The 25,816-nt window shown below is 38.9% G+C and overlaps 2 protein-coding genes across 4 annotated transcripts; both read left to right on the top strand.

Moving 5' to 3' along the window:
• The first annotated feature begins 1,345 nt into the window (after positions 1 to 1,345).
• glrx2 (glutaredoxin 2) lies at positions 1,346 to 2,851 on the top strand. 3 transcript variants are annotated; one of them, XM_018754034.1, is made up of 4 exons: positions 1,346 to 1,483; positions 2,037 to 2,100; positions 2,195 to 2,371; positions 2,560 to 2,851. In XM_018754034.1, the coding sequence occupies exons 1-4, from the start codon at positions 1,434 to 1,436 to the stop codon at positions 2,713 to 2,715; spliced, it is 447 nt and encodes a 148-aa protein (XP_018609550.1). In that variant the 5' UTR covers positions 1,346 to 1,433; the 3' UTR covers positions 2,716 to 2,851. The 3 variants fall into 3 exon arrangements, with proteins under 3 accessions (XP_018609550.1, XP_018609552.1, XP_018609551.1); XM_018754036.1 differs by having other exon boundaries at positions 1,405 to 1,540; XM_018754035.1 differs by having other exon boundaries at positions 1,405 to 1,579.
• Positions 2,852 to 5,376: 2,525 nt separating this feature from the next.
• uchl5 (ubiquitin carboxyl-terminal hydrolase L5) lies at positions 5,377 to 15,064 on the top strand. Its single transcript, XM_018753809.2, has 11 exons — positions 5,377 to 5,613; positions 6,204 to 6,267; positions 7,716 to 7,821; positions 7,958 to 8,083; positions 8,189 to 8,250; positions 8,771 to 8,901; positions 9,525 to 9,588; positions 11,240 to 11,342; positions 11,435 to 11,548; positions 11,673 to 11,771; positions 13,117 to 15,064. Exons 1-11 carry the CDS (start codon positions 5,538 to 5,540, stop codon positions 13,159 to 13,161), a joined length of 990 nt encoding a protein of 329 aa, XP_018609325.1. The 5' UTR covers positions 5,377 to 5,537; the 3' UTR covers positions 13,162 to 15,064.
• The last annotated feature ends 10,752 nt before the right edge of the window (positions 15,065 to 25,816 follow it).

The raw sequence follows: 25,816 nt of genomic DNA, 5'->3' as shown, positions 1-25,816 counted from the left end.
CCCACCTCTATAAATGGAAAAGTAATTGTAGGTATGTTAACATTATAAGTCATTTTGAAGAAAAGCATCACCTAAATGAGTAGCTGATAAAGGTTTTTCCATTATTCAGCAGTTATAATTTCGAAGCTATTGAGCATAAACAATTACACCTTAACATATACTTAGATCGTAGGAGAAAAGAGTGTGGAAGAGGTGATTCTTCAGACCCTTCTTAAATGTAGAGAGCTACTTTTAATTGCTTTCAGTAGTTTTCAGAGTGGTTTAATATCCCAGGCTAGTATTTTCACAAGTAAATAATTATAAGCTGCTAAAACAGAAAATCTACAAACACTGATGGAAGTTGCAATGAAACCATTTGTCAAGCTCTAAGTAAGTTCTCCTTTTCTCGACTCCATGACCAGGTGCCCGAGGCTGTGGCGCGAGTCGATCGATGTGAGGACCTCTCAGTCTGTAGGACACAGCAGGACTTGCCGGAAGATTTCAGGGAAGGTAAAGAAGTAGAATCGGCACTCGGCACCAGTTTACGGCTCCCGGTGATGGCTCAAGACCGTAGGGGACTTAGATTTCCAGCCACCGTCATAGATATGCCCCTCAGACTAGACATCGTCTTTCTGACTGAAACTTCTAGATAAGCCACCTTGCTGGAGCTTACAGTCTCATGAGAAGATGATGATGAGAATGGAGAGGGAAGAGGACCAGATGGAGCAGTGCTTTTCAAAAGGCTGGAGAGTGAGGTGTGTGTCCGTTGAAGTGTTCATGTAGAGCCTATTGCGTGTTGGGTGTCGCAGGCAGACAGAGGAGGAAAGCTATGAAAATGAACAGCGAGGTGCTGAAAGGGCACCTTAATGGCTGCGGAGCAGCAGAAGAGAGGTGAGCTATGGGTTCAAGGTTGTGCTACATGGATGCAGGCTGGTGTCCAATCAATGCTGAGGGAAAGTGTATGATGAAAGAACCCAAACACCGCATGACTCCAGACTACATCACATCACATGCCAGGGTGCATCTTATCGTGTTCTAAAAATAAAAAAGAAAAAGGATCCATGCAGAGTGTATTAGACTGAAGGTGAAGGGGATTAAACGAGGTGAGAATTAAATAGAGTAAAAGGTAACATGAATTAAACGAGTGACATGGAACCGAAGTAAGTGAAAAAACACTGTTTTGTGTTTTGTGCTGGACAAACTGAACTTTTATTACTCTGCTCCGCCCTCCCAGTTTAGGAAGCAGGATCATTACATTTCACTCCCACACAGCAGGTGGCGCACATTGGTATATATGCGTTTAACATCTAGCTGTGAAAATGCTCTTCCGGGTCATCTTGAAATCTCGCGAGATTAGGTTGTTTCCGTGAACTCTGTATTTTTGACTTTCTTGCTAGATGTTTTAATCAGTCGTACCGGAAACAGCATGAAGAGCTTTAATTACGGTTTATGAAATGTTTGTGAAAGCGACTACATTGTATTTCACACGGCGTTTATTTCAAAGGTCAACAGCTAATGAATTTGTCTCCTAGCATTTCTTTTTAGTGGAAATTATATATTCGTAAGTAACAATTTGTTTCCAAGCCAAGCCCAAGCCAAGGTGCGTGTAAATCTAGCTACTCAGTCAGTGTCAGAGTCTGGTGGTAAGAGACAGCGGAAAATAAGCTGCTGTTTGTTACTGGCAACTGCTTCCAAAGAGATTACTTCAGACTGATCACTTAATCACTTTCCTGATTTGCTCAGACAGTGTGACAGTGGACGTAACCAATACAGAGATTAGTGTAATAAACAGTAGCCGTAATATTCACTGCTTGTTTAATGAAAACAACACATGTGGAGTCTTAGACTGTTCCAGAAAATGGTGTCACACCGAAATGTTATGTCAGTTCTTCTGTTTTTGTTATTTTTTGAGGCGGGATTCACTCTTCCAGCTGTAAGGTGGTAAATATTGTGTAGGTTGTGTGGTGATGATTGCAGCGGTTACAGGTTCTGTTTTCCTGGATCGACGCTAAAACAGTTGGGACTAATGTGAAGACGTTATGTGTCAATTTTTACAGGATGGGAAGTTCTTCCTCTACATCAGGACATTTGTCCAGCTCTGCTTGCACCCAGTTTGTGCAGGTAAGAATGGCAATGAATGTGACACTGAACTTGCTTATATGTTTACAAGCTTTCTTCAGATATGCCTGACACCTCTTAATTGTCTCATTTGCAGGATGTGATATCTAATAATTGTGTCGTAATATTCTCGAAGACCACCTGTCCATATTGTAAAATGGCCAAGAATGTGTTCAATGAAATAGGGGCCAAATACAAAGTGATTGAACTGGATCAGCACCGTGATGGTAGGATGCTTCAGGAAGCATTGGCACAAATGACTGGTGCTAGAACGGTAAGGAAGTTAATTCACTTAAAAATCACTTTTGTACTCTTGGAGTAGTATTATGATATTCATGTCTTTCTACACATGAAGTAATGATTGTGTGGATGTTGGTTTTTTTTTTTTTTTTTTTTCCCCCCCCCTTAAGTCACTGTTTTACTTATTATGACTGCTCTTAGGAATTTTTTATTTTCTTGCAGGTACCAAGAGTGTTTGTTAATGGAAACTGCATTGGAGGAGGCTCAGATACAAAAGAACTTCATAATCAGGGGAAGTTGGTGCCCCTCATTGAGCAGTGTTCCACTTGCCCAGTGAAAGTGGATAATCAGGACTCGGGCAGTGGACATTTTAAATAAAGGCAATTTTAAATAACTGATATCACCCATATAACTGTCTGTGTAATGTTATTTATGGAAAAGTGGTTGTTGGTTATTGACATTTCAAATGTTTTTTTTTTCTGTTTTTGGTCAGGGATGTCTGTCATTTCTTACTTGAATATCAATTAAAGACCATTTTATGAATAAAAGCCAATCTTTTTTACTATTTTTTTTCCCTGCAGAAGATAGGAACAATGCTAAAGATTTGACTAATTCAGTTAGTTTTTTTTAACTCTGCAAAGTTATTGTAAAATGAAACCAACTAGATAAAATAATTATTTGCAAACTTTCAATGATAATAGGAATAGTACATATGGAAAAAAGTTAAAATGGAGTCTTACTGAATTTTCAGTGCTGCATATTGGTATGATGGATTTTTTATATATGTGTGTGTATTGTTTTTTTCTGTATAAGATACATAGAGTATTTTTTACTATTCTATATTCCTGTCACACTATCATCTCTTGGTGTGTTATTAAAAATCTTATATGTCTCAAGAATTAGCTGGTAATGCACTGACAAACAATGATGTATCTTTGTATATTCATTTGCAGTTGCTACTGCCAAAGCTCTTCAAGTTCCCTTGTAACCTGATACAACATCCTGCAGAATACTTCAGGACTGATGATTACTTTTTTGTTTCAATTTAACTTTATTCTCAGTTAAAAGGCTTTATGTTGTAACAAACTTACTTATGGCATTTTCTCAATGTAATTCAGTGTCTCCAGAACATTGTACAGCTAGAAGTACTGTATGCAGCAGTACTGTGTCCTTATATTAATTGCTGTTTTGAATTTTGCTGTAATGTACTTCCTAACTTCCATCATCTTCTCATTTTTTTGAAAAAAAAAAAAAGTGTTTTGCTTTGATATTTATTTTGTAAATTGGTGCTGTAAGGTCAGCAAACTGACAGTTATGTATATGATATTTGCCTTTATTTATTTAGATGACACTTTTCTCCAAAACAATTTAAAGTTTTAAACTACTTACAATTATTTACCCATTTATACAGCTATGCAATTTTACTGGAACAGTTTATTGGGAAAGTATCTTGCTCAAGGGTACTATAGATGAAGGGGGGATTTAACCTGCAACATTTGGGTCTAAAGGCAACAGCTCTAACAACTATGCTACAACCTGATATCTAGCTAAAATGATTATATAATATATGCCTGTTTCTCTGTGCTTCTATCAAAATGTAAGAATCCAAACAATACTTATTCAAAAAGCAAAATGAAAATCTTACACGTTTCATCAATAATGAGCTTAGACACATCTCTCCACAGCTTGTAATAATGGAGCCAGAAAAGCGAAGGGTGGGGCACACTTTCTGGGTGCATGGTACGAAAAGAACATCTAAGCAATCCTTGGAATTTTTTCAGAAAATGCTTTACCTGGTAGAATTTGTGTATAATCTTAAGAGATTTCCTAAACTTTGTTTTTGTTTTGATATTTGAATCAGCAGCCAAACTTTCTCCCATGGGGCATTGTTAACAAAGGTATTCTAATAAGCAGGGACATAATGTGGCAACCTCATTCTAAAAAAAAAAAAGCGAACAGGTCCGTTATTCTGAAGGACTGTGAAGATCAGATCCTTCCACAAGGACTATCAACCAGATTTGCTATAGAGACAACAGCAGGGTAAGAGACCATTTTCAATAGCCTCCCTTCCCAGGCCAAATTCTTTCTCTGTAACAGGAAACCTAAAATAAGACTCAGAGTCACTGTAGCTCGTAAGATCTTCTTTTTGAGTTCATCAGTTGGCTCACCAAAAGGATATTTCTATGAAACTAACTCCTTAAAAAAGTACTCTTACCCACATACAGGACATCAGCATTATTCCAAATATAGTAGTGATGTGGGGAAACACATTGTGCTTGTAAATTAGATCTGTGCCAGCAGAGGTTGTCTATGAAAGGCTGACAGTTTGACTGGTGACTTGCCTATACTGTAATTACTCATCAGAGAAAGAATGAGGCTACGAGTTTGATCAAAAACGACTTTAGGAATGAATTGACATTTACATTAATTTATTTAGCAGATGCTTTTCTCCAAAGCGACTTCCAGTGTGGATACTGTGTAGTGTTACAGCCCACACACCTTATTCACCAAGCCAAGGTGACTTAAACTGTTAGATACACTACTGAATGGGTCACTCATCCATACAGTGGAGCACACTCTTTGTTCCAAACGGAAGCATCGATTTTCAGAAATTGTTTTAACCAGTTAATTTTAAATATCAAATTCAAAGAAAGTCCAACAAACCGAGCCCATCATTCTTACATGAGTTAATAACCAAAGACTTTCAGTCAGTGTGTACACTGTTTTTTCCATAAAAAGAGCCTATTCCATTTCTTTGGACCAAGTTTAAGTTGTAAGTTTTGCTGTCTAATGCGCTAAAGCAGCAACATAAGTGAATCTGGAAATCTGGTTTCGAGAAAAGAACACCGACTCTTAAAGACAGGTCCCTTTACAACCAAAGACTCAATTTGTTTTGTACTTTGCAACAAGCAATCCCAACTCCATATTCCCCAATCAACCGCGAATTTAGGAACCGGAAGCGGAAGTTTAAAAACGCGACGGAACCGGAAATCTTAAAAACGGGGTTTTTTCTGTTTTTTTTTTTTTTTTGGTGGAGGAAGTATCCATGCGACACGGCGGAATACTACAGTGATGTAAATCGGAAGTAGGGCGAAGCGGGATTGTGACGAATGGTAGAGTTTGGTTTTTTAGTGACAAGAGAAGAGTATATATTATAGAATATTTTTTGTTTCACGATAAATTAATTGAAAAACACTAAGATGTCGGGGAGCGCGGGGGAGTGGTGTCTCATGGAAAGCGACCCGGGCGTTTTCACAGAGCTGATAAAAGGTTTTGGTGAGTCTGACCGTTACGTTAGCGTCGTTAGCATAACCTGGCTGCCACACGCACATTCCGATTCCCAGCCCAGGTTGTCCTGCGATCTATTTTTTTCCCCCGCCACGTTGAGCAGTAACTTAGTCCTCCCTTTTCTTCCTAAAACCTTAACGTAATCGATGATGCAATGCTTTGTCATGCCTAGCAGAATGAACGTGCGTGACTCGGATTTAAATTTTAATATGCATATCGGGGGGTGCGGTGGCGCAGTGGGTTGAACCACAGTCCTGCTCTCCGGTGGGTCTGGGGTTCGAGTCCCGCTTGGGGTGCCTTGCGATGGACTGGCGTCCCGTCCTGGGTGTGTCCCCTCCCCCCCGGCCTTACGCCCTGTGTTGCCGGGTAGGCTCCGGTTCCCCGTGACCCTGTATGGGACAAGCGGTTCTGAAAATGTGTGTATTCATATTGGTTAAGAAATGTGGTCGGTGTTGTTGTGGAGTTCTGTCGACTTAATCTTTTTGTCAAATTTTGATGTCTTGGTGGTGGCAAAATAGCAGGTGCGGAGGTATTCTAACTTTAACTAGACCCCTCCTCGTTTGTTTGTGTCATTTCAGGGTGCAAAGGAGTCCAGGTGGAGGAAATATGGAGTATGGACCCGGAGAACTTTGAAAACCTTAAGTATATACACAGTTGTGTTTACTTTTCAGCTGAAAGTTCTTCAAGAATTCAAGTATTTGTTGTTTAAGGGTGGCCCAGTGACAAAGCGAGAGACACTGGTACCTCAGCTCATCATGCATGGGTTGTAGGTTTGGATCTGAGGTTGAATGCAGCTCAGTCTGTGTACACTTTACATTTTTGAATGCATGGGTTATGTCCTTCAAGTGAGTTTAATATTAAATTCTCTAGTGTGTGAGTGAGTGTGTGATTGCCCCCTGATAGCTTGGTACAAGCAGTCCCTCGGTTTCGAACATCTGACTTGCTACAACCCGTAGTTACGAATCCCCCCCCGTAAAACCTAGTATGTTAAAAATTCGAGTTGCACGCAGTGATTTGTAATAACAAGCGGGTGCTACTTTGTGATGCACATCGAAACATTGTGCGTCTACAGTTGTTCATCAGCACGTGGGAGGGGCGCGTGAGCCCGAGGTAGGACAAAGACTTCCTTCTTTTCAGTCGGACCACGTTGCTGTTAACAGTCCTTGTGTGTTGTTATATTTGGCTTTATTTTTTTTGTTTTTACCCTCCTAACCATGACACCAAAGCGTAAATGTGATGCAAGTGATGGTGATGCATCCAAGAAAAGGAAAACGATCATGACTGAAACTAAAGTGATCGGAAAAAGTTGAAATGCAAACAAAGTTGTTTTTCTTTTTAAATGTTTTACACGTGCCCACACACAGTCTCTCTCTCTGGGAGAGCACTCGGCTATATAAGACACTTCTCAACCTCTTCCTAGTTGCGGAATCTCACTCGAGACCACTGTCTCCTCTGCGTTCTCAAACCTACCTTGCTTTGCTCTTCCAAGTCCTGTGCCGCCTCATTCCCCAGTCCCATTCCACATCTTTTATAACAAGCGCCTGCCTTGTCCCTCGACCACAATTTCGGATCCTCGCCTTTGTTCAGTTCGATCATCAACTGACCGCTCGCCCGTCCCCGACCACAAGAACACATCTAGTCCTTTGGTTCTGAATAAACAATCCTGCGCTTGGGTGCAACCTCCTCCGTGTCCTGTGTTCATCATGACAGTAGTAACATTTGATTTTTTTTTATGTCTTTATTATAAATACTGTAGTTACATTTATCAGTACATCATTACATTGTATTTTTACAGTATTTTTGTATTAAAGATGTTTTGGTGTATGCGAAAGTGTTTAATTTTTTGAAGCATAGAAAGGTACACGATACAGTGCGACAAACATTTGACAAACTTCTGTTAGACACGAGCCTTACCTAATTGTTCCGATTTACATAAAAATCCGACTTAGAGTGTGGAACGGAACTCGTTTGTAATCTGGGGACTGCCTGTAATCCGTTTCAGTTTCTGTAATGGATTGATATATCTTTAATTTAGAGTGCATGCAAAGAGAATTAACACTGTTAACACAATATTCATCCATTCTTTCTAGACCGGTTCATGGACTGATTTTTCTGTTTAAGTGGCAGCCTGGTGAAGAGCCTGCTGGTTCAGTTGTTCAGGATTCAAGATTGGATCACATCTTTTTTGCCAAGCAGGTACAAATTATTTAGTCTACTTTTTTTTTTTTTTTTTTTTCTCTACATGGATTAAACAGAAAGCTGAAAGTGAGAAATTGTAGTTTATACGACAAGGGCATATTTAACTGATTTCTGTTTTCCCCTCATGCTCCAGGTTATTAACAACGCTTGTGCAACTCAAGCAATCATCAGTGTGTTATTGAACTGTTTGCATGCTGACCTTCATCTTGGAGAGACATTGACAGAGTTCAGGGAATTCTCGCAAAGCTTTGATGCGGCTGTAAGTTTATGGGGTGCTGCTTTAGTTTTGTCTTGCCATCATAAGAACTGTTGTGAGTTATAATTAGCTTTCACATGTAACCTTTTTTTTGGTCTCTTGTCATAGATGAAAGGTTTGGCCTTAAGCAACTCTGAAGTGATTCGACAAGTTCATAACAGCTTTGCCAGGTAATTATTAAATACTAGTTTTTCATGGACATACCTGCCACTGATCTGAATATTTTTTTCAGATATTCTCTAACGTGTGTTTGCGTGGTGTGTACTGTCTTTGTATGTAAAACCCCAATAAATTTTAAAATAAACTACATTCAAGAAAACACTGAAATTTTACATTTTTGTTTTTTCTGTAGTTTTTTCTTTAATGAAAGAACTTTGTATAGTGTGAGGTGCAGTGTTGTATGAAAATAAGAGGAAATGTCACCCCAGAAGTAGTTTCAGTTTTGGAGTTTTAAAATCTCATTGCCATTATTTGTCCTCTTCCAAAATTTTGCTCTTTCATTGGTCTATTTTGTTTGGTCATGGAAATGATATGTAATGTGAACTTCATGTAATGGGTAATTAAAAATGATTTAACATGTTTGTCAGTGTAAGAGTAATGGAGAAGCAAAATTCTTGTGTGGCCAGCAATGTCTTGTTAGGGAAGTACAGCAAGAAAATTGTTGACTAAGGGTCTTTTTTTCCCCCTCAGACAGCAGATGTTTGAATTTGATTCCAAGTCATCTGCAAAGGATGAGGATGCGTTTCACTTTGTGAGCTATGTTCCAGTCAATGGTAGACTGTATGAGCTGGATGGGCTCCGTGAAGGACCAATTGATCTTGGTATGTTTCTTTACTTTTTAATCCATATTTTAGCTACAACTTCCTATCTGTTACGTCTTAATATGGTTCAATAATTTAGATGTACTTAAGCTTGCAGCCCAATATATAGTAATGCTACAAAAACATTTTACACAAAGAGTTTAGAGAGTTATTTGAAATCCCTGTATCTTGAATCAACATTTAAATTAATTAATTAATGCTTCATTTCCCAAACTGAATTACAGTATTAAGTTACCTACAAATATTTACCCACTTACACAGCTCGGTAATTTTACTGGAGCAATTCAGGGAAGAACCCTGCTCAAGGGTATTACAGTGGTAGGTGGGATTTGAACGTGTGACCTTCAGATCCAATGGTTGTAGCTCTAACCACTGTGCTGTCAGCTGCCAGGGTGTTTTGTTATACAAGAATATGTAAACAACTGAAGTTGTGGGAGTTTTTTTCTTAATGTAAATATTAAATATATTTTTTTAAAAGTAAATTTTAAATGATGATTATAATCCAGTTGTAACAGTTCTACAGTTAACACCCCACAGAAAACATTTTTTCTGCCCATTTTAATTTTTCTAATTTCTTAAAATAATTTTTTTTTTTTTTTTTTTTAATGTGTTTGGTTTTTTAGGGGCCTGTAGCCAAGATGACTGGATAAGTGCCGTTCGCCCAGTGATTGAGAAAAGGATACAGAAGTATGTATTCATTTGTGAACAACATCTCTGTTACTACATTACGGTACTTCATTTAGCTTTTCTCCAAAGTGATTTCCAGTGAACGCTATGTAGTGTTACCAGCCGACACCTTATTCACCCAAGGGGACTTACGCTGCTAGATGCATTACTTAAATGAGTTACTCATCCATAGATCAGTGAAACACACTCTTTCTCTGTCGCTCACACACTATATGTGACTTAGAGGCACCAATGCACCTGAACAGCATGTCTTTGGACTGTGGGAGGAAACCAGAGCACCCGGAGGAAATCCACACAGACATGGGGAGAAAATGCAGACTCCACACAGACTAAGCCGAGATCAAACCCATGCCCTTTCACTTCACCCAGGCACTGTGAGATAGCCCCGTTACGTGCTGTGCCCCAAACTTAAAATGCTCATAATTCATCTGCCTACTAAAACACCCTTCTTACATTTTTTCATCTGAAATAAATGTAAAATTTATTAAAACTATCTAGATGTAATATTTGATGGACAAAGTCTATAGTTTCATTAACCCCTTTACATTTATTCTTTTAGCTCATGCTTTTCTCGAAAGCAACCTACAATGTTAAGGTACTTATAATTAATTTTATTAACACATTAATAATTAATGCATTTATACAGCTGAGTAATTTTACTGAAGCAATTTTAGGCAGGGTACTACAGCTGGAGGTGGGAATTAGAACTGCTGCCTTTGGACCCAAAGGTTGCAGGTTCAACTACTGTTGTACCAGCTGTCACATCTTTTAATTTGATTTAATTTTTCTTTTTAGACACTAGTACTCAGTCATGCTAAAGAAATGCCTTTCTCAGTAACCCAGTACCAAGCTAAAATTAAATTTCTATTTGTTTGATGCTTTTCCCCAAAGCTGCTTTCAGTGAATATTGTGTGGTATTTAGCTGGCACCTTTTCATCCAGTGTAACTTACAGTGCTAGATACACTGCATGCAGTCAATCGCTCATCTGTACAGCAGAGCAACACACTGGCATGAACACACAATTGCAGTTTAGGGACACCACTCCATCTGAAACACGTCTGGAATGAGACAGGCAACCAGAGTACAGAAACCCACACAAACTTGAGGAGAACAACTCCACACAGGCTGATCATGGACCAAACCCATGTTCTCCTCACTGTTCAGGCACTGAGAGACAACAGTGCTGCTTGCTGTACCACCAGAATGTTTCTGGTTAGCAGCTAGTAGATTTAAATTTTTTCTTATCGTGCTTCATTTAGACTGTTGTTAACTGTGTAATTACATTATGCAGCCTGTGTGAAAGTATATCTTTACTACACTAAATCACCCCCCCCGTTAGATAGCCACTGCTTGCAGCTGTGCAAGAACTGCTGGGCAGAGTTCCAGATTGAGTACTAACTGATATTTTGATATTAATACACTTAAATTAATTCCGCTTGCTTACCACAAAAAAGTAGACAGGTAAAACCCATGCCAGTAATAATTAAAAAAAAAAATTAAATGTAAATTCCCAATCTGAAATATCACAAATGCCACTGTTACGTCTCTGCTAAGGATTTTCCAATTAAGGGAGACACATTTTCCTCTGCAAATATATTATTTTTCTTTATAAGTACATTGAAGATATGACTTAGTTATGTCACATTTCAGGTACAGCGAAGGAGAAATCCGCTTTAACTTGATGGCAATAGTGTCTGAGAGGAAGCTGATTTACGAACGCAGAATTGCTGAGCTACAAGCTCAACTTGCAGAAGTAAGTGCTGTCACAGGCAATATGTTTTGCTCTGTTTGGGTATTTGGTTATGATGTATTGAATTTCTTTTTTGTTTCTTTTTTTTGCCTCAGGAAGAGCCTATGGACACAGACCATAGTAACAATCTGCTCACAGCAGTTCAGTCTGAAATCGCCAAGTACCAACTCCTGATTGAAGAAGAAAATCAGAAACTCAAAAGATATAAAGTACAAAATGTTTACAGTTTCACACAATATTATTATGTAATTGATCATTTCAGTGTTTAAAACCATATATTCATACACAAATTATATGTTATGATCCAAGACTGTTTGGGTTGTTTATTTTTAGATTGAAAACATCAGAAGAAAACACAACTACCTTCCTTTTATTATGGAACTGCTGAAGACACTGGCTGAGTATCAGCAGTTAATACCATTAGTGGAAAAGGTGAGAATTCCTCCCCCCCCCCCCCTCCCTCCACTATAAGCAAAATGTCAATTTACAATAATGTAATTGAAAATTTGTTTTCATTTAAATGGTGAATACTCATGTTCAACCTGGAAATGAAAAACGAGATCAGTTTTAAATACAGGTGGTCCCTGACTTATGATGGAGTTACTTTCAAGCGAAACCCATCGTAAATCGAAAATATCGTAAGTCGAAAATGCATTTAATACTCCCAACCTACCGAAGATCATCGCTTCTTATCTTCTTATCTTTCTTAGATCGTGTAGATCGTCAATTGCGAAAGTCCCAGTTCGCTTGCGATGGGCATTACGGGCTTCCTGCCTTCATCACAGTCAAAGTGGCTTTATTGTCATTTCAGCCATATACAGCTGGTACAGTATACACTGAAACAAAACATTCCTCCAGGACCATGGTGCTACATAAAACAACACAAAGCTACTCACACAGGACTACATAAAGTGCATGTGTGCAAGACGTTTGCAGAACAACACAAGACAGTACAGTAATTACTAAACAAGAAACAAACACAGTAAAAAAGAAGATAATATAATAAATACTATAGATAAACTAAATGAGTTTCTCTTTGAGAGTAATTGCCTTCCTCTTCTTCTCACCAGTAGCAGGAGATACAGATGGGCATTTCGTAGACATGATGGATGCACAAACACAACTTAGATACAGGGGGGTATCCAGAAAAATGCTGGAAACACAGAACACTGTAGAGTATTGATTGTATAAACTAGTGACCGCGTGGCAGACTGGGAGATGCGGATCACTTCCACTGCCTAGCATCGTGAGAGAGTATCGCACTGCATATCGCTTGCCCGGGAAAAAAATAAAACTTCGAAGTACGGTTTCTACTGAATATCTATCGTCAGCTCACCATCGTAAAGTCAAAAGATTGTAAGTCGGGGACCACCTGTAGTATAAATGATTGGTTGAAACGATTTCTGAAAACAAATGCTATGATTTGAAGAATTCCACCAGTGGATGGCACTGTTGATCCATTAAAGAGCAGTTGTTCTACACTGTGGCCATGAACACATACATAATGAACAAAAGTGTAGCATTTCAGACTGTATTTTTAATTTACATTTTCACTGTAGTGTTATTAATTTCTAAAAGGCAAAATATAGTAGAAAAAATGTCTTGTTTCAAGTTCAGGTTCAATACGTTTTTGACCACTCTAATTGACATTTTGATTTTGTGAAGGGTTGACTTCAAGTGGCAGAATCCATAACTTTTTAATTTTATGAAATTTTCCAACTTTATTGCATTAAACTATGTATGTGTAAACTAATGATTTTTTTTTTCTTTTAAATAGGCGAAAGAAAAGCAAAGTGCCAAAAAAGTACAGGAAGCCAAGTGACCGTGATTTTTGTGTGAGCAGCCACGGATATGTTACTAAATGGACTATCATGTATTTAAGGTGCAACACAAAGCATGCAAGAAATGCAAGCAAGATATGTTTGAATAAATGGTTGTATTTTCACATGAAATATTTAGATGTTCATATTTGCTGTGATTTATTTAAGCTGAGAGATACTAAGGTTGCTCTGCAGTTATTTCTAACAGCTATTTTTTTAAAGATCCGTTTAAATTAGTGTATCACCAGCAGATTCCCCCATCATTTGCCGTATTTAGTTTTTAGACTTGCAGGTTTTATGGAATCTGTATAGATTAACTTAAAAAAGGTTCAGCAATGTAATGTTGCTAATTAGAAATCATGGTTATTTTTCGTATGTTTTCTATATTATCCAACAGGTGGATATAGTGGTTAGTGTTATTTTAAATTGTGCTTCAAATAACTTGAGAATAAATTTACTTTACAAGTAAAATTACAAATGAACAGTCTACATAAACAATGTGTTAAATAGTAGTCTGCTAAATGTGTACAACTCCAGTAAATGGTTCTATGCTGATTTATTCTACAGAGGTCTGAGATTCATAGTATGTTCAGTAACATTGGTATAGTGTTATATAAAGTAGGTTAATTACCACCCTCATTTCAACTTCTTTAAATAAATAGGTATGTGCAAATTCCCAGATTTATTATGGAAACATCCTCAGAAGTAACTGTGTTGATGGTACTACACATTTTTCTGGTGAAATGAACTATTAAGGTGAATAAAAATGAGGTTACTTAATATTAAGAAGAAGGACAATGAGTAAAGTTTGAGGAAGAGTTACGAAATGGATGAAAACAATGACTTGTATGCCTCAATCATGTCTGATATGGGAGTTCTCTGCTTCCCTTATTTTTATTTTTTGCAAAACCTGCTTTAGAAGTATTTACCATTGCTATTCTCATGCATTTACATCAAAGCAAGGAAAAGTCTTTGAAAATAGGTAAGGTGTAAACAGTGCTATGAAATTTAATCAATTGCAAAGCTGGAGGTAGCATAGTAGTGGATAAAGATATACCTTTATCCAAAAGTTTGCAGTTTCACTTCCCAGTTGTAGCCACAAGCACTTCTGTCTTAAATTGGTGGTACAATTGCAAGATGTGCAAGTCACTTTTGTTAAACTACTGCTGCCGTGATATAACAAAAGCACTTTTATTTCATCCTTAAGTTTGCTGATCTCAGTAGTTATTGAAATGGATGTTTCGCATGAAAAGCTTTGTTTCACCTTCAGTAAAGGGTACCCAGACAACTACGTTATAGAGCATTATTCTAATTAAACTGAAGGTAAATACTTTAATTTGAAGACACAGTAATGGTAAACAATATAACAATGTAGATATATTTTCTGATTTTAAAAAAAGCATTCATACTAAATTGGAACTTTGAAAATAAGTTCATGACTAAATGGAATTTGGTTTGATTTAAAGAAGGGGGTGTTAAGCAACATGAACAAGCTGGTTGTTCCAAAGAACATTTATATATATATAGGCAGCCACATGTGACTAAATTTATCCACCATTTGCTATGTAGTTACTATATATGGATTTCATGAATACAAATGAACAAAGGGCCATGCACTGAGAAGGAACCAGATAAAAAACGTGTTAAGTTCAAAGTGCTATAATATGCCAAAATGATGAAACTCAAAGAAACCTTATTTGTCCATTTGCCCGAAGTTGATAATTTTGCATGGTCCTTAGTGAAGAAGCCACAACAAATTGTGATGGCTTGAGCTGCATTTCTCCATTTACAGTAAATGTAGTATTTACTCTTGCTATTGCCCTTTTGGAATTGCATGTAATGGTCAACACAATGTTACTGTCAGAAACAAAAATATGAAGAGTTGTCACAGAAATAATAAAAACTGTTTTACTATGGTATTGTTTGCCTGCTTAATTTTATCAATTTAAAAAACTTTCGTGTATGAATTATCTCAGCCCAAAACTTGCTCTGATCAAATACTTGATGAAAAGTGCATCCATTATCTGTGTGATGGCTCATTACCAATATTAGGAACTGTAATATGCTGACAGTATATAATGCCTAAAATAACAAGGTTATTGACGGATTGGCTTTATAATGAATGCGTCTGATGTTTTCCGATGAACTTATTTAGGGAAAATTTTCAACAGGATTTCCCAGTTTTATGTCAAATTCTTTGGACTATTGACATAGATCTAAAAGCATAATGGGCTCCAAAGCTGTACATTTAGTCTACAGATTAATTTAAGTCTCAAATATTGTTAAATGCCATATTGTAAGGTTGCTTATAAGCTAACATAGTATGGAGAAAGGAGACTGGAACAGTCTGCAATAAAATATATGGTTGCCCTTACAAGTTCATGAGATACGTTTAACATAGACTTCCTCTTTTATTCTTATGTACTAGACCTCTGCAAAAAATCAGTAGATTTCCTTCTAATTATAGGAAAATAAATTTGATAAATATATTTCCTCCCACTGAGATCTGTGTTGCCACTTTCAGACAAAACTCAAGTACGTAAACTGCATACAGTGGGCCCTGTGTTATAACAATTTAAGTTTCGAGTTTTTTACTATTCCATCATGGAAAAATTTTTTAGTTACTTTTTTGTTTTTCATTGTATTTTCTTGTCTATTTTTAAAAATTTATTGCTAAGTGAATGTCACCTCCTTGTCCAACACAACCCTGTTAAAGACAACTAGTTTATGGAAGTGAGTGAGGTTTTAGTTGTCATGGTTTTTCTTCTTTCAATACATTAATCAACTTTGAACACTTTGGTTTTTATATTTAGCTGATGCCTTTGTCTGAAGCAACATAATATGTTATTTTTATACACTGACTCCTTCACTGTGTAAAAATTTTGTTCAAGTCAGGATGATCCGGAGCCTGTCCTAAATATAGACCCACAGGGCAGAAGGCTAGGAGAGGTAGACCCTGGACTGGATGCCAGCCCATCACAAGGTAACCACACATGCACACATTCACACACTGTGAGCAATACAGAGTGACCAGTTCACTAAAATGCATTTCTTTGGACTGTGGCAGGAAACATACATGAACATGAGAACATCACACACTCCCCACAGAATGAGCTGGATCCAAAACCATTCCTAAACAACACCAATCCAGTGTTTTTCACAAAGCAACAGATTTACTCATTTATACAATGGGGTATTCATACTAGAATAATTCTGGGTAAGTACCTTGTGGTCAAAAGCACTGCGGCAGGATCTCAGATTTTACCTGGGTACCCTTAGATAAATGATGCATTACCCCCTTGTTCTATATCTTTGTTGGATGCTTTCTTATACCTTTTACTTTCTGTGGGTCTTTGACAAATCCAAAGTAAAAAAAAAGTGAAGCACCATAATCAGTGGAAATAAGGATGTCCATATAAGAACACGATTCAGCATTTTATGTAAATATCTGATCCCAGCATCTTTAGTCTGTGTCACAGCTATTTGTGTGTTCGTCCTCTAGGACTTGGTACCAATCTAAGTGAGCTGTTCATTTAGCCTGCTTGGATTTTGACATCAGAAGTGATGTACTTATAGACCAAAAAGTCCAGATAAATGAATATTTGCTTAAAGAGCGCGCACATAACGTGTATATATTTATAAATGGGTGTGTATTGTGAGTGTATTGAATAGCATGGTGGTTAGTTATCTGGCTTACCTTCTAATCCATCACTTTCCACCTTAGTCCATCGAAGGTGTATTCTCCCTGTCACTCAGTGAAGAAGGGATTGGATGTGACACAGCGGGACACATCCCTCTCGGAGTAAAAATAAAAATTATATAACTGAAGGTATCATGTCACAGCAACCCATTCTCAAACCAAACCCCTCATCATTTCATCTCCTTCTCTTTCGGGCAAATTTGCACACTCCCACACATCACTCTACCCCACTCAAGTTGTCCATCCCATTATACTGTTACAATTTAACGTTTCATATGTATCACAGGCCTACATGAAACTTTTAGTAACATTCTGACAGGGTGTGCTAGATTTTAGAGAGAATCACTTCATGTTACTATACACTTTTTCATATTTTAGTATTGGCAGCCAGTTCACGATTATTTTGAGTAATCTGTAACGTCACCGATGAGTATGCCTGGGAACTGGGCTATGGATCACACACACTCCCTGGATGCACCTGTCACCTAATTAGGAGGCATCCAAAGGTCGAGCGGTACTGGGGAGTTAGGCAAGCAGGCTGCAGCCTTCAAGGTGATAGTGAGCAATTACTGAGACAGAATTGTGTGTGACACAAAAACCTTGGCTGGAAGAGAGCCTGCTTTGTGAACCTTCACTTCGGATGAGAGGCTTAGGAACAGACTCACCCTGGATTACAACAAAAACAACAGTTTCCAGTAAGGAATTTCACATTAGTCTTGTTTTGGTGAGAGTCAGTGAACTGTCTGGCAGCTCAGGGAATGGTAAGAGTGCACAGAAATAATAAAAAAGGTTCAAAATGATTTGAACCAATTCCCCCATTCCCTTCTGCCAATATCACAGTTTGTTAAGAAATAATAATTGCTCTTAGTAATATTTTATGAACAATTTAATTAAGAATGTACTGAATAATTGTAATAGACAGCTTGCTACAAGTGCATATTAAAAAAATGTTTTGATTTAGATATAGCATAGCCTAATACACACACACACTTTCAGAACCGCTTGTCCCTTACGGGGTCACGGGGAACCGGAGCCTACCCGGTAACACAGGGCGTAAGACCGGAGGGGGAAGGGGACACACCCAGGACGGGACGCCAGTCCACCGCAAGGCACCCCAAGCGGGACTTGAACCTCAGACCCACCGGAGAGCAGGACTGCGGTCCAACCCACTGCGCCACCGCACCCCCTCCAGCATAGCCTAATATTTGCTTATATTGGTTTGTCTCTAGCCAATCCAGTGACAATGGACAAAATAGGTCAAAGGGATGGTGGAACAGATGATTTCACTGTTTCACATTTCTCTGGTGTTATAGCAAAACCAAATATTAGGCAATTCTTCTGTGGATTGAAGACAATATCCATCCATCCATCCATCCATCCATCCATCCATCCATAACCACTTGTCTGATGGAGGGTCCTGGTAGCTCCAGTCCAACCCTGGAAGCACTTGGCTTGAGGGAAGATACACTCTAGATAGGATGCCTGTCAAATTGCAGGGCAGGGCACATATGTATGTTTGCACATATATGCAAAGTACAGTTAATTTAGAGTCATCAGTTCTCCTGAAACACATTTGCACTGTGGGAAGAAACTGGAGCACCAAAAGGAAACCCAAATGAAAACAAGGGAAGCATAAAAACTTTGAACAGTCTCAGCAGGACTGGAATCCATGTCCATACCAACACACCTGGGCCTGTGAAGCACCAGCAGTGCAGGCTGCATCACTGTGCTACTCAAGACACTCAATACTATATAGTTTAGTTTATATCGGACAAACATAAACACAATGAAAAAACTTACATAAGTGGCAAGAAAAGCAAAGAAATCACAAAAAATGGTGTCAAAACAAAACTGAAGCTGAGATCAGCAAATGGCCATAAGAGGAGGCAACAGGAATACTACTCAACAAAGCTTTGTAGTTGGTGCTAGGACAAGTCCTAAAAGTTCAGATTTTTGCAGAAGTTGTAGATGCTGTCGAACAATAACAGTAGGAAGAATTGAACAAGAGCAGTGAGAAGCACGACATCTCAGTGTACTTAGATACTGAAGAGCTCTCTTGTAATCTCATGTGACAGGTATCATCTACCAGCTCTATGTTGGCTATGACAGGAGGTCTGTAGGAAAAATCCCGAGCAGGTTTCCACCCAAAATGTCACTACAAGGAATAAAATCTGTTCCTCCAAATGCTTCTACCTGTCATTATGATACTGGAGACCTCTTCGACCACATTGGGAATCCAGTCAGCGATATATGGAGTACACAGAAGTATCATCGATTGACAGAGTATGCGAAGACCACAGGGCTGTAGATTCCAAGTCCCAGCAGGAATAGATGAAAAAAAAATCTATTGCCTAGTAAGGCAAGACAGCGGGTAACTGAATTGAATTGTGAAAGGTCCCATATCTCTGGGGGCAAGCTGGCGGGAAGGAACCTGTAACCTCATATCCCTGACTGACAACTACACCTTTTGACAGCTATATTTTATTATACAATGGTGTTGATAAACAATGACAGTTGCAGTGGTCTTTGCTGTTCAGGGACATCTGTTAGATACGGTGATGTGTCTTATACCAGACTTGACAACTCCAAAAGACAAAACTCATCAAAACTGGGAACCCCAAATGGACCTTTGTTCAAAAGTAAAAGGACATGTTCAAATTAGCTTGTAGAAAGTAGATAAATGCCAGTTCTTCCCATATTTAACCCATGGCATGTAAGAACTCCTGTCAGACTTGCTGTGAACTCTGTAAACAGACAGCCTTCCAGACTCCCTATTTATTTTCAGATAGATCAATAATTGATCCCAGCAAGAAAATGCATAAAGCTACAACCAAGTACACAAAACGGTTAGAAGAAAAGGTACTGTCAGTTCAGTACCACTTCGGCCATAAGAGGTCATTACTATGGACTTACTGTAGATTCTAATGGATTTTGGCAGAAATTATCTCAGATTGTGTTCCTTGGAACAGCACAGCTGGATGTGTGTATTATTAAATGTAATCCTTTGTTTAGTCAGGTTAGCCTGCCAAGGGTGAGAGTCATTGTCTAGTGGCAGTAGGCTCTGCTCGGCAGGTAAAGAACAGCATCCTTCACGCCAATGTAATTCTGGTAGGCTAACTGCACAGGGTCCAAAGTAGTCCTGACCAGGTATACAAGGTGTAGCAGGACAAGATTTTCTAGACTTTCATGATTTCTGAGGACAGAAAAACTGACCTATCGTCATTCAAAGCTGACAGTCACTTTTTTTTTTGGCAACTGGTTTGTGAAAGGAACATCAGAGAGGGTAACTTTGGCTCTCAGACAAAATGCTCTCAAGAGGCTTATTGAATTGGGGTCACTGTATGAAACAATGTGTTCTGAAATGCTGTCGAGCTGATATATACAGACAGTAAAAGCTTTGCCACTTCTTTGGCAGTGTATAGATTCTTCAGTGGAATCTGGTGCCAACCCTGAAGAAGTAGTCCACCGTGATGATAGTGTAACTGTCTGAAGGACAGAGGTGTGTCAGTGACTTAGTGGAATGGGTGAAAAAGATGTGGAAGTTCTATCCTTGTTATATCAGCAGACAAATAAGGGGTAGAGGACTTGTTTTTCATAGCAACTATACTATTTCCTCAGTAATCAAAACACTGGCAGTCCATCACCAAACTTTCCCACAAAAAAGGGTAGAGGGTCAAATACTAGGTGTGAGACCTACAGAATGGATATGATATACTTCTTATTGACTAATAGACTAATAAGGTAACCCGTAGACTAAGAAAGCTATATACTATACATTTATCCAACACTTTTCTCCAAAACAGCTTACAACATTTAAGTACTTACAATTATTTACCCACATACACAACTAGGTAGTTTTTACCAGAAAAGGGAAAGTACCTTGCTTGAGGGTACTACAGCTAGAGATGAGATTTAAACCTGTGACTTTTAGGTGGAAAGGAAGTAGCCCTAACCACTATGCTATCCACTTTCCCGATACACTGGCTTCCTGTACAATGATTACCTGTTACAATCTCCTTCATCATTGATCTTATTCAGCAAATGTCATTTTTCTTCCACAATGAGTATTTTATGTTGTACAGTGGCTTAGATGTTTTGGGACAGAGATACACACTTGGTATCTCAAATTCGTAACGCTTTTGTCTGTGTTGTCAATCTGGGTATTTTCTGGCTAAACATAAGGATTAACCTCTCCATCACCCTAGAGGCAAAGGCTGCTAGTGTGCAAGAAGGGATTGAATGGTGGTGTTTGGACTCCTCTCATTTGATAGGGGAATTGGGTCGCAACAGACATTCTTTCAATTACCTTATTAACCCACTCACACTTCTTCCTTAACAAAATCAACTGTATGCTGTATGCTATATATAACGATATACTTCCTATCACAATGAAAATGTCAACAACATATTAAGGTAAACCTGACATCACCCCTGATGTCACATCCAAAGAACCTTTCACGATTTCAATTATTTACCCATTTATACAGCATAAATTCTACTGGAGCAATTCTTGGATCAAGGGTACTAGAGCAGTAGTGGGCATCAAACATTTCTTTGTAACACTACAGAATACGTCTGACGTTAGAGAGTCATGCTGTGCACTCCAAGCACTACAAATCTTTCTCGTAAGATTCTCTAAATCTCTGTTGTTGCATAATAGAAAACAATTCCCTTATCCATGTCCCCTGGCTTGGCTATTGGTCCTTGAGTTTTTATTTGAAGCGAAAATGTTCAAAGTCGTATTTTTTGGTATAGATATACCCGCCATCACTTGAATCAGGATTAAAGTCCTGCAGGGTCCTATAAATGTCAGCCATCAGAAACCCAGGATAAAAGTCTTTCTCCATAAACCCATACACTATACTCTCATGGGCTTCATCAAAGCAAATGTATGTTTTAAATCTTCCCTTTCTTTTGATTCATTCTTGTATTTCATGATGAGTGCTAATATGGACAATGTTTAATGTGTGCAATGGATACTAGTTTGGTCTTTTGCATTACACAACATACAGGTTTTTTTAAATAGTTGAAAAATTTCAGATTTCATAAATCGACTTGTATACTGATTCTGAACCTAAAGTCAGACATATTATATTTATTCATGAATTATAGATGTCCCATCCAGGGTTTACCTCCTCAGCCTTGTGCCCAGTGATTCTGGAATGGGCTCCGGACCACTGTGTCCCTGATCAGGACAAAAGGTTAGTGAAAACGGATGTTATGCAAGGGATTTTATAACAGAGGCCAACTGATGGCATTTTTCAACAAATGCATTAGTTTCTCTGTCCTATGAAACAGTATTACTTCATTCTCCGCCATTTTGTGTGTGTGCTTGTGCATATGTGTTTGTGTGTTGTCTTTAGATGTTTTACTGTCCCTGCCATAATTAGATATATATTTTTAATTTAGCAGACACTTTTCTCCAAAACAACTTACTTTAAATACTCTAGTATTTAGCTGAGACCTTTGCATCCAAGGTGACTTATAATGCTAGATACACTACAGAACACTCCCTATAGTCTATTACTCATCTATACACCAGTGCAACACACTCTCTCTCACTGACACACACACACTGTGGGCCATTCAGAGTCACTAATTCATTTGTAACATTTGTCTTTGGACTGTGGGTGGAAACTAAATGAACACATGGAGAACATGCAAACTCCACGCAGGCTGAGTAGGGATCAAACCCACATCCTTCTGCACTGTCCAGGGGCTGTGAGACAGCAGTGCTACTTGTTGCACCACCGTTACCCAAAAGTACAGAATCAATGTAAGAAAAGAGTCTGGACTGTTTGTAGTGTACACATAGTGTGCCCTAGCAGCAATTCCTTACCCACTTAATTCGAAGAGGTGGAATCGGTATCCATTACAAGCTAATTACATAAATGAGCAAGCAGCCACCTTTGCGGTCAATAGCATCAGCCTCCGGTACCTCCTGGTGAGTGTACAGAAGTCCCTCTGGTTCTTGGCGGAAACCTTTGATACAATGGAGTGTTTAACTTCCAGCTGACATTTGGCTTGCCACAGTGTGCTCCTTCCTCGGTAACTCAAGGGATTTCTGCTACTGTCAGTAGTAGTTATACTACACCTTGTACAGTAGCATGTATGACAAAAGTATTTGCTTTTCATAGTTTTTTTAAACAGAAAAGGCTGAAGTAGTTTGGGTGTTGCTAACAAAGAATTACAAGTATAGTTAACAGAACCAGAACCATCTCCTTGAAATCGGTCACTCCACTGAGACAGCTCTCCTGGCAGTGTTTGAAGCGCTCCAGTAAGCTAGAGCGGTCTCTTCTCAGTCCTCATCCTCCTTGACCTGTCTACAGCATTCGACACTGTCAGCCACCAGATTCTACTCTCCTCTCTTGGTCAGCTTGGAATCAAAGGAACAGCACTGAAATGGTTTGAGTCCTACCTATCAGACACATCCTACAGTATCAAGTGGTCTGGCAGGGCTCCCGTTCTTTTTCTCTGCCTCTCTTAAGTTGTGTCCCACAGGTCTCTGTACTGGGCCCTCTACTCTTCTCAATCTACACCTCTTCCCTCGACTCTGCCATTGTCCCCCATTGATACAACTACCACTATTACGCCGATGATACCCAGATGTCTGGCCTTCCAGCTACTGCCACCAAACCTCTACTGCTGATACAGAGCTGCTGCACAAATTGTGATTGACCTGAAACGTTCCCATGCATCTCCCCTCCTCAACTCTCTGCACTGGCTTCCTATAGCTGCCTGGATCAAATTCAAGACTCTGGTTATGGCCTACAAGAGCATAAATGGAACTGCTCCCACATATCTACAAGACCTGATCATCTGCTAAACCCCAACCAGACTGCTATGTTTCTCCAGCCCTGCCTGCTTGGTGGTCCCAAGTACAAAAGGTCTAAAAGCAAAAGTGCGAAAGTGTTTGGTTCTGACCCCAATGTGGTAAAATGACTTCCCCTTTCACACAGAACTGCGGAATCTCCGTCCACATTTAAAAAGGGTGTTAAAACTCACTTCTCCCATGATTTCTTAAGTTCATGTAAGGTGTAAATGTTCATGGTCTTTAACTTTAAGATCATGACTGTTGAATAACGGATAAACTTTCCCACAACTACTTGTGTTTCATTATAAGGTTATTTTCATAAGACAAATGACAAAGTAGTGTAGTCCATGTCACCATATTTTTTTTAGGGGAAAAAAAAACTTAAAAGTCAGTGAAACAATTATTCCTGGATCAAATTTTTCTATTTTTCAGTTTAGGTTTCATTTACAGTGGTATAACACCAAAACGTCATGTGTAAAATTAACATATGCCTGAGACTAGATTTAAATCTTCACAGGGTACTATGATAAACACTGTGATGCATGGTCTAATCAAATACTTCTGTTACAGTTTACAGTTCTGAGTGCTTATTAGATTTTTGACTAATTTGCTTTGCTTCGTCAGTGTTCGAAATTAGATAATTTATGTTAATGTGCCAAAGCAATGGCTAGCCATAATTTACAGACAGCAATATTAACTTCATCACTTGTCAGTTACTTCATACTTTCTTCATATTCAATTAGCGACATTTCAAACTGGACTTAAGTAACATAATTCAGTGGCTTCCTGTATCTTTGCTAGTATTATATCTATTCAGATGAGAATAAAAAATATATATGGCAAAATCTGACATAAAAATTGTCACGCCCCCCACGGCTGCACAACAGGGAACACCTGCTTCGAATTAGCAAGCACAAGCTTAAAAAGGGGCTGCGGAACACAGCCCGATGCGGAACCTTGTTCAGCCTTGTTGATCACTTGCGCTCCTAGTCTTGCTCCCCGATCCTCGTTCCTCGCCCTGCTCCACGCTCCTCGCCCTGCTCCTCGTCTCCGACTCACTGGTTTGCCTGATCACTCACCTGTTTCTTGGATTATGGTTCTTGGATTTGCCCCTTTGGATTCTGTTTGTACATCGGTGACCCTTTGCCTGTTCCCTGACAATGTCTACTGAACCGCCCCTTGACCAAGCTTCCTGTGCACCGCACCTGGGTCCGGCGCAACCGCGCCGGGGCAATAGCATGACAAAAATAAGTATTTGCAAACTGTCTAGTAGCTCTGTATGATGAAGTACCACAAATTCCTTCATGACAGCATTGCTCACTGAAAGGAAAAGTACATACATCAAATGTGAGTCACAATGGTGAGTTTTCTGGCTGAAATTTAAGCAAATATGAGCTAATAACCACAAATTCACACTTGTGAAATACCTTTTCGCAGAAAAAAAAAAAAAGCCAGGCATGCCTAATCACACACACTTTCTGTGCCGCTTGTCCCATACGGGGTCACGGGAAGCCAGAGCCTACCCTGCAACAGAGGGCATAAGGCCAGAGGGGGAGGGGATACACCCAGGAGGGGCCGCCAGGCCACCGCAAGCGGGACTCGAACCCCAGACCCACCAGAGAGCAGGACCTGGTCCAACCCACTGCACCACTGAGCCACCGTGCCCTCATTATGGTTGAAATCTTTAAGCACAAATTATGAATGAACCTTTACCTATGAGCCTGAACTGGATAATGACTTATCTTGTACAGTTGAATTTCAAAGACTGCTAGGTTTTTGTAATGGCTATTCAATGGAGTTTTACAACAAGTACTGAAACACTGTCTAGTGTAATGCAAGGTTATATTGTCCATCTATTGATAATAAATTCCTGTGTCTTTTATTATATTAAATCATAATGCCTTCCAAATAGTTTAATGTTTAATCTTTTAACAGTGTAATAAATGTAGGCCTTGATTTATTGGCCAATACTTGATCTGCAGAGATCACAATTAGAGATACATTTTTGTTGGTAAGACACAGTGAATAGCAGGCATTTCAGCTTCTGCTTCGATCACTGACTCATATACTGTGATGTGGTTCTGAAGCAAGGTGAAATACACTAAGTCATCCCAGAACACTTCTTTTTCGGACCTCTCAGGCA

The sequence above is a fragment of the Scleropages formosus genome, chromosome 9 (genome assembly GCF_900964775.1).
Source record: "Scleropages formosus chromosome 9, fSclFor1.1, whole genome shotgun sequence".
Lineage (NCBI taxonomy): Eukaryota > Metazoa > Chordata > Actinopteri > Osteoglossiformes > Osteoglossidae > Scleropages > Scleropages formosus.
This window is presented reverse-complemented; position numbering and strand designations above follow the sequence as displayed.

Coding starts and splice junctions, on each gene's coding strand:
- uchl5 (XM_018753809.2), top strand. CDS start 5,538: ATGTCGGGGAGCGCGGGGGAGTGGTGTCTCATGGAAAGCGACCCGGGC. Junction 7,822..7,957: donor ACATCTTTTTTGCCAAGCAG/GTACAAATTATT, acceptor CTCATGCTCCAG/GTTATTAACAACGCTTGTGC. Junction 11,343..11,434: donor TACAAGCTCAACTTGCAGAA/GTAAGTGCTGTC, acceptor TTTTTGCCTCAG/GAAGAGCCTATGGACACAGA.
- glrx2 (XM_018754034.1), top strand. CDS start 1,434: ATGTTTGTGAAAGCGACTACATTGTATTTCACACGGCGTTTATTTCAA. Junction 1,484..2,036: donor ACACGGCGTTTATTTCAAAG/GTCAACAGCTAA, acceptor CAATTTTTACAG/GATGGGAAGTTCTTCCTCTA. Junction 2,101..2,194: donor CTTGCACCCAGTTTGTGCAG/GTAAGAATGGCA, acceptor TCTCATTTGCAG/GATGTGATATCTAATAATTG.